At 38.3% G+C, this 14,963-nt stretch overlaps 1 protein-coding gene and 1 long non-coding RNA gene across 2 annotated transcripts in view; one reads left to right on the plus strand and one right to left on the minus strand.

Annotated features, from left to right (window-relative positions):
* LOC129775010 (NADP-dependent malic enzyme) overlaps positions 1-14,381 on the minus strand; it is a 28,165-nt gene extending 13,784 nt beyond the window's left edge. Inside the window, exon 1 of the mRNA XM_055779168.1 lies at positions 13,980-14,381. Within this exon, the coding sequence (XP_055635143.1) occupies positions 13,980-13,999 (20 nt within the window). The 5' untranslated portion in view covers positions 14,000-14,381. The remainder of the gene's footprint in view (positions 1-13,979) is intronic.
* On the plus strand, positions 4,791-5,374 carry LOC129775021 (uncharacterized). Its single transcript, XR_008742838.1, has 3 exons — positions 4,791-4,881; positions 4,940-5,180; positions 5,238-5,374. It is a non-coding gene; the product is annotated as an uncharacterized LOC129775021 (long non-coding RNA).
* Positions 14,382-14,963: the final 582 nt, after the last annotated feature.

Genomic DNA, 14,963 nt, shown 5'->3' on the forward strand with positions numbered 1-14,963 from the left:
AGGAGCTTGTTGACAGGAGCAAAGAGTTGATTTTATGATCTGCGCAAGTGAGTAGGCCGCTTATGAAAGTGAAAAAAGGAAATCGAATGTTGATCACGAATGGAAGCATTATGATTTGGGTTATTTTCTTAAGGAATTTTTTTCATGCGGTCCCTATCCACCACATAACAAAAAGTTTTTTTTTACAAATTGTTTAGCGAACACGATTTTTTGTGCGGTCCCTATCACCCGCACAAAAACAGGTTTGCCTGAATAACAAAAGAAGCCTACGATCAACGATGAGCGCAAACTTATCAATGACTTCTCCATAAAATAAAGACATCTGCCTTATGTCATAAAGGTATTTTTTTCAGAGGTCTCATCATAATTCCGAATAACCGTTTCTGGTCAGATCTCGACCGCAAATAATTCTTGATCCGTCGAACAACAAAAAAAGTTCTTTCAACGGATGCCGTTGTATTAGGTAATGTCAGTATAATTCTGGACAGCCGTTTCGGAGATGGTTTGATGCAGGTTTTGTCCAACGATAATCGGAATAATGACTATAATTTAAAAAGAACCGTCAGCTTATCACAAAGCTTCGCTTCATCGAATTTCGAGTGGTATGCAATAAGCATTTTCAAATTCCCAGTAGGTAATGGGACATCGAAGTCGGCAATTTTTTGTGATTCAACAAAGCGACGAATTTGTATTCATCTAGTTCCTTAAACCGTTTCGTCATTTCGTCAATAATTTTGTCTGTAATCGATTCATATAAACGACGACAATTGATGACGTTACTGTCAATCATAGTTTCGCCAGATACACCAATTGCATCTTTGAGCGCACTATCGGAATGATGATCTGCTTTGAGCTCCTCTAGCAAGCCTTGACGATACGCACAGATTCTACTACGTCTAATTCCTTTCTTTGGCAAAATTTGATAAAGAACATCCGTATGTGCAAAAATACTCGAAAAAAGTTTTAGCAAGTATACAATGTTGAACTCAAGCATGAATGCGTGAGTACCTCTGGATGTAGTAAAAGTTACAGCATCAAAGACACTGTCGCCAAGGTAAATCTCTCCCAAACATTCATTGATAGGTGCATAATTCAAATCATCTATTTTTGCAAACATTTGGTATTTTGGTCTCCATAAATTGCATCAATGTCTCGCTGCGTTTTGACGACTGCGAGAAAAATACCGCAAGAGATGAGATCGTATTGATAAGCCTTGACGTTTTCTTGTTATTTGTGCACGAATGGAGCAAAACCAAGTTCAATACGTGTGCGCGACAGTGAATATATCCAGTGAATAACCAATGTTTGCACATCAGATTTATCTCCGGACATTACAGTAGCGCAATCATAGCTCTGAGCCACAATTCTGTCATCATTAAGACCAAAGTACGCAGCTATTTCATCCACATGTCCGTCCAATGCAGTGGAGGTTTTGAAACGTAAGCAATGATGATGATGATGATGGATTAAAGAGACTTTAAACTCTGGGAGTTCATTCGTCTCTACACGTAAGCAGACATACGTGTACTATATGTACCGGGTTCAAGTTGTCGAATGAACAAAATCGATAAAAACGCTCGAATTGAAACCACACATCAACGAAGAATACCACCACATCCACAGAAATCATGAATGAGTTGGTTCGTTTGTTCTATTTGTATCATGCTCGCTCGGGGTGTTTGGTGCTGTGTACTCTCGCGGTCTAGTGCCCTCTCTCAAATTTTAATAACGTCAGGAATAGGAAGAGAAACAGAAAGGGAAACGATGACAACTACGAACAAACACGGAAGAATGGTGGTGTGTATTTTCCATCGTTTGCATCGGTTTTGTTCAGTAGAAATATTGAACCGAAAACGTCATTTTTACGCAAGGCGGCGCATTAGTTGTAGTGGTCGTTTCATACGTAGTTGACTGTGTTTGGATGACGGCGGGTTCAGATGAATGGTTTGAACCCGGTAGTCATTACTGCTTATTTCGTAGCGTTAAAGCTGTGTTGCGCGCGGGTTGGGGCGTATTCAAATGTAATTATCAGATTATATTCTTCACGGTGGGTTTGAGTTCCACCAAAATAGAAAATATAATAAGGATATTCGGGATAACATGGAAATCACAAAAAAAATTACCTTCGATAGTTCCTCATACATGTTACAAATGTGAAATAATATACATTTTATTCTGAGATTGTCTACCTGTCCTATGAACAGTTTGAACAGGCGGACGAGACGCCTCTGCAAGAAACATAAAAATAATGGAACCTAAAATATTTTAAATATGATTATGTAGTTTTTAAAACTCATCTCTTTCAAAAGTTGGTGCATAAAAATCAAACTCTTTTAGAAGAATTTATTATATAGTTAGTGCTTTTTTTTCCCTGTTGGGTGTGAACCACTGCGTCCATTATTTTGAACTACTGCGGTATAAATATAATATTATAATATATAATTAGTGCTTATTCAAATAACGTTTCCATTTTTCTTCTAAAACTAGATTTGAAATTTGATTCTCTGACGCATAAACATATGTTGAATTCAATAGAATTAAAAATTGTTTCATTCGATCAATAATTTAACCAATACAAACAAATGCTTACTAAGACAACAGTAGTCCCACGTCAACCTTGCAGTTATATCATAGATATAACCTAGGTAGTGCGGACTGAATCAAAACGGCTGTCAAAAAAGATCCAATTGAAATGTCAAAACAGATCCAACGATCAGGAGTGTTATTTTTCTTATGATAATCAACACTATAAAAAAGGTATTGTTATCAAAGGCAAAAATAATTAAACTTATAAAATGAATGAACTACATTTTCCGTCAATTGTTCAATTGATCATTGCATCTCTGAAAGAACATCTCATAATGCAAGGTATCAAAACCTGACAGGATATCAACAACCTGCAAAAGCAAAATTCAACATTGGCGAATTTCGATACATGAATACATAGCAAAAGTGAAATGTTTTTTTTTCTAACGTCGGTGAAAACAGCCTTGCTAGTGAAGCTGACCGAATGGAATCTGCGTAATTATGATCCGCTAGTGCTGGTGATGAATATAACGGTGAAGCAATCTGCACTTTTTGTTGATGATGGACGTAATCCTCCAAGTCAAATGGCGGTTTAATTGTTGGGAAGGCATTACAGTTTCTCACGAGGTTTCCTTTCCAGTTGAAACGAAACGATGTTTTTCTAACATAAAACGATCCTGAAAATATGTATGAAAGGTTTGCTACACTTGGTTTTCAATAATTCAAACATCGTACTTACTCCACAGATACGGGAACCCTTATTCGGAACTAGTTTGTTGTCTCCGCAAAAATCGACCCAGCGCGTCTGTAAAAACGTTTCCGAAGGTGTACGATAAAAGCTTACACAAACAATTTCACTCGTATTCGGGCAGCCTTTCACTGAGCAACGCATTTCCTATGTCCACTTTCCCTAATATGATGTTTTTCCGAACGAAATAAAAACAAACGAAGTCACAGTCACGTGAATGTTTACTCCTGCGATTTGAAAATATTCGATAAAAATTATAGGAGGTTGTGTCCAAGATACGACCGCATTGTTGACGTAGAACTACGCTGTTATTTTACATAAGTCGCTCGTTTATACCTTGGGATATTATCATATAATGCTGTGAAATTTTAGAAACAACTGCTTAGTAGAATAATCACTGTGGTTTTTTCGTTGTAGAATCAGTTGAGGATAATTGATTGATGATTCATTCTTGCCCTCGCAAAACAATACGCTAGTTGATCGTATGTCGCAATTTATTTCATGTCAATGCATTGAAAATTTACCTCGAACGCGCCAAAGCGCCAAACAAGCATTCGCCATAGCATGCATACAGAGCCATACATTGGTGGCTTGAAACTACTGGGAATATAAACACTTCTCATCATTTTGCGCTATTCTCAAAAGAAACGCTCCTGTTTATATTAGTGGCCTCGAAAAAAAGTTGCATTACTTTCTCATGCTCGAGAGAAGCGCAGCTGTCACCCTAAGTGGAGGAAGTTTTGTTACTGGCAAGCGAAACCTAATCAAATACAAAATTCCAGAACGACATTCACTTTCTTGGTGACTAAACAAGCGAAATAAACTCTTTTTGTTAATAACAACCTCGAAAACAGTAGCAATGCTTCATTATGATCAATATTAGCGCAAATGCAATCCTAGTTGAAGGCAGTTTTGCGACTGGCACGCGAACCCAAATAACTTATAACATTCCAGTAAGACATTCAAGATGCTTGGTATCCCCCAAATAATTTTTTGGTGCACCAATGGCATCAATAATCTGTCTGTCAAACCTGCGTCTCTCTAATCATACTGCCATTATTTGTTATGGACAAGGTCGTACTAGATTGGTGGAGCAAAATCATATCGCTAGAAGTGTGCATGCAAGTATGAAATTCCAGATAATTAATAATTGAAAAACTAATTCAATCGAATATTAACGAAAATGTGTAAAAATAATTATGATTATGTAGCAAAACACTTGCAATAGGTAATCGATTCAGCTCTCACTTTATGAAGCGTCTCATATGTATAGAACTGAACATTTATTTCGATATATCGTTCCACCCATCAAGCATATTTTGTTCCACCTGTCTGATGTATGTAGTGTCTCTCATCAAAGCAACGCGATTTTCGCAGCCAAAGCTTGGAGAGCAAAGTACGTAGAATAGAAGGTAAGTGATATTACCTGTGTATACACACGGAGCGCGCACACAAAGAAGATAGTAATAAACAATCCTCAATTTGTTCGATGTTCGGAAGATTTTGCAATATTTCTTGTTTTGAAAAGTTCAAAAAATCGTAAAAAGTGACCAAATCGTTGGTCGAGCCGACGATAATCACGATAGTGTACCGCATTTTCACTGCAGGTAAGGTTTGATGTGATTTTTTATCGATTCCATACTGAACAGTGTTTGTTTACTCCAGCAATATGTCGAAGTGCAACGTCCCGCGATGCCGGAGCTGAAAAATTTTGAAGAAAATCGGATAACTTTCCACCATTTTCCGACCAACAAATTGTTGAGACGGAAATGGTTAAACTTTTTCGAATACAAAAGCTCGTTCGATACGCGAAACATATTTGTTTGTTCGCTTCATTTTTCGCCGGATTCTTTTGGGGATACTGTTTTAACCTATAATCAGCAAAGAAGACGTCTTCGTACTGGAGGTAAGTGTGTTTTTTATATAAATGGTGATGAGATAAACTAATCGGAGATGTTTTCAGCTGTTCCATGCATTTGCTTCTTGGATCTTCCAAAACGTTCCGTTTCAATGGTTTCACACGAAATTCCAAATTTATACATTCACTTCTTGCGAAAGTGCAAAATATTTATTTGCAATCACTTCGGAAGATGATCCGGGATGGAGAAAATGTTTTCCTCGTTTTCCAGAAACGCCAATTTGGTCCCTTAAGTGGCCCCACTACGGCTGAACACTCCAAACTGAGACCAATGAAAGCGTCGCGATGATTCATGATGGATGCTTTAATGAAAGACAAAAAAATCAGCAGTGTTCATCTTTCATCATATTATCAAATTGCGGGAACGACACTGCTTCGATATAACCTCTCCACACATTTGTTCATCGTTTTTTGCGTTATATTTATAATACAGATGCGATAATTTCACTGTTTTTAATTTTAAAATGATTAACTGTTGTTTCATCCCCTGGAAACATATTTTGAGACAGTTCTTTTGTTACAATTTAAAAAAATTCAAAAATGTTCGAATTTATATGAATTCAATCGATGGTTTATTACAATTTTTTGCTTTTTTTCTTTGCCTACCACTACTTGAACAAAGCAGGGAGGAGACTACCTTCTATTCTACGTACTTTGCTTGGAGAGTTCTATCTTTTTTCGCGATGTCATGGGTGATTTCGCGCTTTGCTCTGATTGGTTGACGAACAAAAATCGTTATTGAAGAAAAAAATCGCGCTCATTGTGAAGGATTGTAAATCCGGCATAACACTCATCGATCAAATTCGCTGATGTGTTTGTCAAGAGCGGGGGGAGCTTGATTTTGGTTGCTGCCTGGGTAACGGCGTTTACATTTTCGACCGACACGCCAAAATCGCCTACTTCGCTGTGGTTCGATGCGGTGTCACACTTGCGAAGGCACTCACTGCACCAGCATCGCGTGCATCATTAAATGACGCTTGCCTCGAAATTTTATTGCCCCTGGCAATTCGTTCGTTTTTCGCAGGGCTCGACCTGCCTTCCTCTTCTTCTAGCTCATCACACACTACGTGAAGCGTCCAATTTATGATGCGGAAAGAAAAACACACGATACGAATAACGCGCGAAAAACGAACAGAAAAACCAAACGACGATATCCAAGTTGGATTACCACTGGTGGGGTCCAATTTTAGATCGAAGCGCAGCGAAAGCAAAGTGAACTGGATTGCTCAACAGTCCGATGCCGAATGAAAGTTTGCCTCAGCGAGATCCACTGTTTATACTCCAGGCAAGTATTCCCCTCCATTCTTCTACTTTTCCTTTGTTCACGGAGACTTTAAATCCTACGATTTCCCCTCCGTTGGTCGTCGATAAGTTGCTCGTTATTGACAGATCTGTTCGGGAAAGCACACAAATGGACAGAACAAATGCATGGGAAAATGGAAACGCTAAAGTTTTCATGTAATTTAACCATTTTCAAATGAGGGGATTCTAATGTATAATATATCAAACAAATCTTACGGAATTTTCGATTCGTTTAGTATGTAAATCGCCAACATCCGTTCACGGCAAAAATAGTTATTAACGTTAACTTTATTTCATAGAAACGTGACCTGTTTTCTGATTTGGCACCCTTAATGAAAGACGTAGTTCTACGTCAAAAAGTGGAACGAAGAGTTGCCAGATGATTTTTAAAAAAGGTCTGTAAAAATATGTGAAAGTCTGTTAAAAATGTGAAAATGTCTGTAAAAATGTGCGGATCTGTAGAAATGTCTTTTAACGTTAATTTTCACAAGATTCATTAATACTTTATACATCGCGATGCACGTAAGATTGTCTTTTGTATATTATTATATATTTTGTATATGTATATACAGCCGTTCCATGCCAAACCGATATAGTGGTTCTCAGATTGCAATGAAAAGTGGTGGTTTTGTTCTTTATCGCAAAACATTAGACCCATATTTTTTATTTTTTCGTTGGGGTGACCATTTCCATTTTAGTGTGGTCCGAAATATCTTTTTCCCATTTTTTCCCAAAACTGACATTTTCAAAAATTCTTTAGAACCACTGAATAGGTTTAGATTATCGACATATCTAATTGAAGCCAATGAGCTAGCTTTTTATTGAAAAATATTGAGCTAGCAAAAAAAAATAATTTCATTTCCGTAATTTCGTTTAATTTCATTTCGTATCGATTGTAGTTGTTTTTCATTGTTTTCATTGGCGCTATATTTTTTGATATTTTTCTTGAAAGCTGAGGACGTTTTACATGACATATCTCGATTTCAGAGATGCTATTTTTTTCGTTTTTGAGATATGATTTTTCAAAGTTAATCGGTGATTCGAAAAATCATTTTGCGCCTTGATAACCACTATATCGCATTCACATGGAATGGCTGTATATATATTTCCAGATTTTCGTGAAAAGTGGTTGATTTATCCTTTATCGCAAAACATTTGACCCGTATGTTTCCATTTTTTCATTATGGTGCTAATTTATATTTTAGGGTGGTCCGAAAAATTCATTTTTTCGCTTTTTTTCTCCAAAAATGACTTTTTCGAAAATTCATAACTTTCGAACTGCAGAACCGATTTGGATGATCGAAATATCAAATTAAATACAATTAGATGGTATTTTTTAGAAAAACACTTGCAAAAAAATTGATTGTTTTTTTTTATATAAATCGTTTATTTTTACAGGCTCAGTTACATTAGTTTAAAGGAGCCGAATTCTTAAATATATGTTTTAAAACTATACATAAATAATTTTCCCAACACTATGGTTAGTAAGGTGGAAAACCGATTACTCGCGGTTTACTCAAGTTTAGAGGGTGACATCTTTCAGGAAAGGGATGGGATATAAGGGAATTGTTACAATGTTGATGATCACACTCGATTCTTAAATCTATTCGTATATCTTTTGTATATTTACATTTCAACTTATTTTACTGTTTATACCAAGGGGGCCAATCGCTCGCAATGGATGAAAAGGAGGGTATAAGGACATAGGTACAATCACACACGAAGATCGATAGCTTTAAGGAAAACATATATTTGGGTCATGTAATCAAGGTCTAACCGAGCCAACACATCTCTCACCGGCACATTGGGCTGTCTTCCTCGGGCCCGAAGGGAGTTTTCTAAATTCGATCTGGCGACAAGATACACCTCGCACGACCAAACACCATGCTCGATGTCGTGATAACCTTGACCACAGACGCAGAGATTGTTGCTGGCAAGATTGAAACGAAAGAGAAGCGCATCTAACGAACAGTGATTGGACATGAGTCGGGAGAAGGTGCGAATAAAGTCCCGACTCAAGTCCAGACTTTTGAACCACGGTTTGAGACTAACCTTAGGGATAATTGAGTGAAACCACCGGCCCAATTCATCTTCGTTCCATTTGCGTTGCCAGTTAACGATGGTATTTTTACGAACTAAAGAATAAAATTCATTGAAGGCGATTTGACGCTGATAAATTTCGCCTTCAATTGCACCTACCTTTGCTACCTTTGCGCCCTCTCATTACCCGGAATTGAGCAATGTGAAGGGACCCAGACAAAGGTAATGACATAACAGCGTCTGGATAAAGCACTCAAAATTTCTCGTATTCTCTCAAGGAAGTACGGCGAGTGCTTTTCCGGCCTCACTGAACGGATAGCTTCGACAGAGCTAAGACTATCCGTTACAATGTAATAGTGTTCAACAGGTCGTGAGGCGACGCTGTTCAGCGCCCAGTATATCGCTGCCAATTCAGCAATATACACTGAGAAAGGATTCTGAAGACTGTGGGAGGTGCTAAAAATTTCGTTGAACACTCCAAATCCTGTGGACTCATTCATAGAGGACCCATCAGTAAAGTACATATTATCACAATTAATACCCCCATACTTTGAATCGAAGATCGTTGGAGCGATCCTCGATCGTTGATAATCTGAATATCCATGGATATCCTGCTTCATGGACAGATCAAAATGCACAGAGGAATTGATGTAGTCAGGAAAACAAACACGGTTGGGAATATACGAAGAAGGATCAACCTGCATGGAGACGAATTCATGATATGAGCTCATGAATCCAGAATGAAAATTTAGCTCGATCAGCTACTCAAAATTTCCGATCACCAATGGGTTCATAACCTTACACCGGATGAGGAACCGAAGAGATAATAAATTGAAGCGATCTTTTAGTGGGATTACGCCTGCCAAAACCTCGAGACTCATGGTATGCATTGAGGGGATTTTGTTTTTGTAATTATTGATTGTATTTGATTTTTGATGTTCTCATGGCTTCAGACTAGAGGGCGCTTTATTTTTTTATATTTTTTTTGACGTGGGACTACGTCTAACCGGAATATATGGAGGGTAAAATGAAAAACTAAACACAGAATATGCAGGAAAAAATGAAAGATTTCGAATGCTTATAGCTCGAACATTTCGTACTGGATAGGAGAGATGTTTGCATCACTTGATAGGGAATATTTCTACGCATCTATCAAAAGCAAATAACAAAATGTTGTTTTTCATTAGATAAACAATTGAATAACTGTAAAATATTAGGCGTTATCTAAACGCCCTAACTGCATCGTTTTGATTGGCCCGATTTACGGTTTCCCTAACACAGCCATCAAAACCAAGCAGCCTTGGGGAAATCGGCATTGCAAATACATGAAAGTAGGGGGACTTTTGTTCTCATGGAAAAATGTTCCCTAACACAGACTTTAAAACCAACCGAAATCGGCATTGCAAACACACGAAAGAGCCTAGAGGCGAGTGAACTGAAAAGTTTAAACCCTCTTAAAGCCAAAAAGAAGAAAAAGAACACACGTAAGTAGGGGGAGCTTTTGTTCCCACCGAAATGTGTTCCCTAATAGAGATTTCTAAACCAAGGTGCCTGGAAAAATCGGTATTTCAAATTCATGCAAGTCGGAATGGACTGGAATGTGTTTCCCTAACACAGACTTCAAATCCATGAAGCGTGAGGAAATCGGCATTGCGAATTCATACAAATCGGGGGTATTTTTGTTCCGATTGAAATGTGTTTCCCTAACACAGACTTCAAAACCGAGGTTTCTGGGGAAATCGGCTCTGCAAATAAATGCAAACTGCGAGTACTTTTGTCCTCGCTTGCCTTTGTGCAGAGTGGAATATGTCTGTCCTAACATGATCTTCTAAACTCAGGAACCTGGGAAAATCGTGCAGCCACTAGAAGCGAATGAACTTCCCAGTTTCAAGCAAATTCGAGATTCGAGAAGTATGTACACTTTTGGGATGTAAACTTCAGAGGGAAACGTAAAATAAAATAATCGTTTGATAATTTTTTTTTGTCTTTATTGGAAAGATTTTCAGCCTTAGGCTGGTTCATCAAACGTTTGATAATTCTTCCGTACATATATTTTGTTCTAGTCATCATACCAAACGTAAAAGGTCCGTCATTAAATTTACTTGTAACGAAGAACAATCAATCACAATAAATGAATTGACTTTACACGGCATTTGTTCATTTTTTTCACTCACAGAGCAAATATATTGAACTCAATTGAATTTGGAAACTGTTTCATTCAATCAAGAATTTAATCAATACAAACGAATGATTGCTAAGCTAAGGTAGTTCCACGTGAACCTTGCGGTTATATCATAGATATAACCCACTAATTTTTTTTTTAAGCTGAGGTCTTTTACATAACATATCCAGAAATCAGAAATGTGATTTTTGTCATTTATGAATTATGATTTTTCAAATTGAACCGATGGTACGATAAATCATTTTTTTGCCCTTTCTTCCAAAAATTACTTTTTCAAAAATTCATAACTTTTGAACTAATGGACCGATTCAGGTAATCGCCATATTAAATTGAAGCCAATGGGCAGTCTTATTTAAAACAAAATATTGCACTTGCGATTCCAGCCGCATATATTTAGTCTAGCTGCATAGAAATATTGAACGAATACTGAAAACAACTTAAGTTTGAAAAATCATAACTCAAAAACTAAAAAGACACTTCATTTGTTTCGAAATACATTACGTGAAAAAACCTCAGCTTTCAAAAAAAATAAATGTAAAAATATAGCGCCCTCTATCTTCAATCGAAAAAACTATGGAAAACTAACACAATCCATAATTACTAAAACGAAAATCCATATTTTTCGCAAGTATGTATATTTTTTCAAAGAAGATCTATCATTGGCTTCAATTTGATATGTCGATTATCTGAATCGGTTCAGTTGTTCAAAAGTTATGATTTTTTAGCATGAAATTTCGAAGTATAGTATAGTAAATGTATAGTATGTATAGAAAATGAATGCAATTTTTCATTCATAGTGAAGAATCATATCGTCTCTTTCGTCTGCAATGTTGTCAGGGCAAAAGTACTTATGAAATCATAAAACGTTGACGTGTACAAGATATTGCTACAAAACAAAACACCAACAGAATGCAAAAGATACTGATGTACTATCGTCGGCCACTGAGCGATACTATGCTCAGACACCACTGCGGTGACACCACCGTGGTGACACCGGCAGTTAGGCGCTAGTTTGCACACGTAACCACTGTGGTTACGGCGGACGGCAAAGTGTTAAAGAATAACTCAAAAAATTGGTGTAACGTAATGTGTATTGATATAAACTAAATATAAACACTTTTTATGTTTTAAAACTATGGACAAATGTCATACGGTGAGTCAAATATCCTTGTTGTGATGAATGTCGCATTGAATGTAAATTACTGTATATTCAAAAAGTATACAACAAAAGTAAAAAAGTATTTTACAGATATGTCTGTGAATTTACAAACATATCTGTAAATCTGGCATCTCTGGTGGTCTGAAAATTTATTGCAAGAAATCCCTTGAAAACGGTGACCGGAATAAATCGCCACAGTAAACAACTGCAACAGAAACAACCGCTTAGAAAAAGTGTAGTAGGCTAGAAATATTTGGCGCGGGAAAAACATCATGTGCCTCACATTTCTATTATAAATTTATTCTCTTGTTCTCGTTTTTCGAAATTTATTCTGAGGACAATGTAATGGGGACGAAGTCCCCATTTGGCGAGGATAAGGAATCGAGGCGGCCCATGCCGCCAAGATGACGCAATCCGAGTCCACCGCCGACCCGCCGTCGGAAGCGGCGGTGTCTCGCACGCAAACCTGGGATCCACTGATTGCCCGGTTAGTTTGAAACATAGGATACGATCCTTTAGCAATGTCCGACCGAGCTCTAGCGAGCGTCGGACGGTATACGTCTGCCCGGGGCGTTACGTTTGCCTGGGGCGATACGTTTGCCCGGTTAATTCTTGTTTTGAAATACAATACCGCGCCACAATATTTATAGCCTACTACACATTTTATAAGCGGTGGTTTCTGTTGCAGTCGTTTTCTGTGGCGATTTATTCCGGGAACCCTTGAAAACATGCATGAATTTGCTTGAAACTGAAGTGGATTGAGTCCGCACCACAACCACCCATTTTTTTTGAGGCATAAATAGTAAGAAGCTTTATCAAAGGGATGCACATTAGCCCGAATTCCCGGAATATCTCGAAGTATTCAAAAGCGATTTCCCTAGAGCACAAAATGCGCGTTCATGGTTTTGGTTGGGTTGGTAGGGACGATACGTTTCTCTTTCTCGAAGCAAAACAAAACAAATTGTGAAGCTTGCCAACTGTGTCTAAGCTAACCCCAACTCACGGATGGTGATCGAGTGAAGTCTATTAATAGTATGCGATATTCTTAGCTGCCATATTATGAGTGCTCAGGAATATATAATACTGTTTGCCTTTGAGCGGTGTAATTCTTCACCTGAGACAGATTTAGAAATCGATTGTTTTGAGTGGGAAATTGTTAATTTAAAACGGAACAAAAATTCCGATAGACGAAGGAAACCCTAAAACCATAATATGATTTCGTTCATTTCCCTCGGCCTTCAGCCGAATAATTTATGCCCGGCGCCATTAGCATAGTGCTAATGATAAACATTCGACTGTTAATCAGAATATCAGTGCGAAACGAGCGGAAGCCTGATCAAACCGGCTTCTGCATACGCATAATCGAACAACGAACACGAGGAGCATGTGGGTGTGTGACGATTATGACGCACGTACGTCATCGTATTCAAGGCCAAAAACCAGTGGTTGTGTCGGCTGTTTGTCTACCAACTATGTCACTGAAAATTGGGTCACTGGCAGGCACTCTATATCTTCGCTGTTATAATGTCAAATGCGGGTGGGGTTTCACCGTTATTTCCCTCACACGGCTTTCTTCCTATTAAACAAGCAGTGTGCGATCACGATGGAAAATCCTATACTCTGGAAAATAACCCGCATAGCTGCCCCTAGGGCTGACAGCTGTTGAGAGTAATTTTATCCATAGTGGAGTGGTCTTCTCCATGGAATCCAACCATGTATACAAACATAAAAATGTCGCTTCTGTTGAAGCGAGACATTGCCAGTTATTCCCAGTTTCGCGTGCGCGTGCCGTTACACATCCTCTCCAACCAACTTCGCTCACCCGCTCCTTCGTTCGCTCAAGAAACAAGCAGCAAATACGCAAATTGTACAATTTTCAGTCATTACGTCATTTTTCACTTTGTTTTGCGGGAGGTCAACTGCTTAGTTTGCCAAAAATTAGTGAACCATTTCAATTTCGCCAGGCTTACGGTGGCTTCTCCAGTATTTTTCCACTGTCACGCATACATTATCACCATGGAATGAGAGTGTCCTTTGCACTGGTTCTAAATCGAAACGACACACAGTCAAGGTTTTTCGGGTTTAAATTCGTTACTAGACTTACATAACTTGTCTTGCAAGCATAATTTCTATGCTATTGTCGTGTGGTTTGTCGTATTATCGTATCCGGTTGAGATATATTCCTGGAGGCCTATCTTCTTCCAGCACACTTCCACTATCTTCGAGTCTCCAAGAAGTTTTTCTCTGTATTTTTGCACCTCTTTTATTCACAGTCCACAGATACCTCCGGCACTACTGCAGCGGAATTCTTCCTAGATCGAGATTCACGGGATCTTGATAACACATTGATTTACTACGCGATATATTCAACAATCTGTCTGAGTCATCAGAAAAGAGAATCCCCGGAAGAAAACCTTCAGAATCTGGACTAGTATCGCGTCCGTGTCCGTGTCGTCGTCGCAGATCGATTCGCTGGTTCGTTCTGTCAGTCAGCTTCTGTCCATCCAAGCAAAAAAAAAAAATCAGCGAATCTTTGCGGGACCATCGGTAAAAGGCGAAAAGCGCTCTCCGCTCTCGGAGAAAATCCGACAATTTTTCGCTCTCCCTGCTCCGTTTTATCCATCCGTTCTTCATTTTGTGGCTGGCGGGAATTTTGCACGCAATCGACCGTGTCTCCGTCACGATACCAGCTGGTGGTTCTCCCGCGGATGTTGGGATTCCTAGTGAAATCACTGAATTTGAATTTTCTCTATTTTGTTCGAATTGTTTACACAACTGCTTGAACGGAAATTCTAGGTAATTGGGTTTTAGCAATATAGACAATGGAATGTACAAAGCCAGCATCTCCTTGGGTGGCTTTCGCGCTCCCAGAAAAACTTTTACCGTCTCAACCTAGGTATTCACCCTTATTCTCATTTACGGCCGTATCCGGATATTCATTCGTCGTTCACGATACGTCGCCATAGAAAAAAAAACTATTCTGAAACACGGCCGTAATATTGGTGTACTAGATTTATTTGGATAAACTATATTATCGGCATCGATGGCAAATGTTTACATTTTTACAACTTCAATTGTGGCACACCCA

The sequence above is a fragment of the Toxorhynchites rutilus genome, chromosome 1 (genome assembly GCF_029784135.1).
Source record: "Toxorhynchites rutilus septentrionalis strain SRP chromosome 1, ASM2978413v1, whole genome shotgun sequence".
In the NCBI taxonomy this organism is placed as follows: Eukaryota; Metazoa; Arthropoda; class Insecta; order Diptera; family Culicidae; genus Toxorhynchites; species Toxorhynchites rutilus.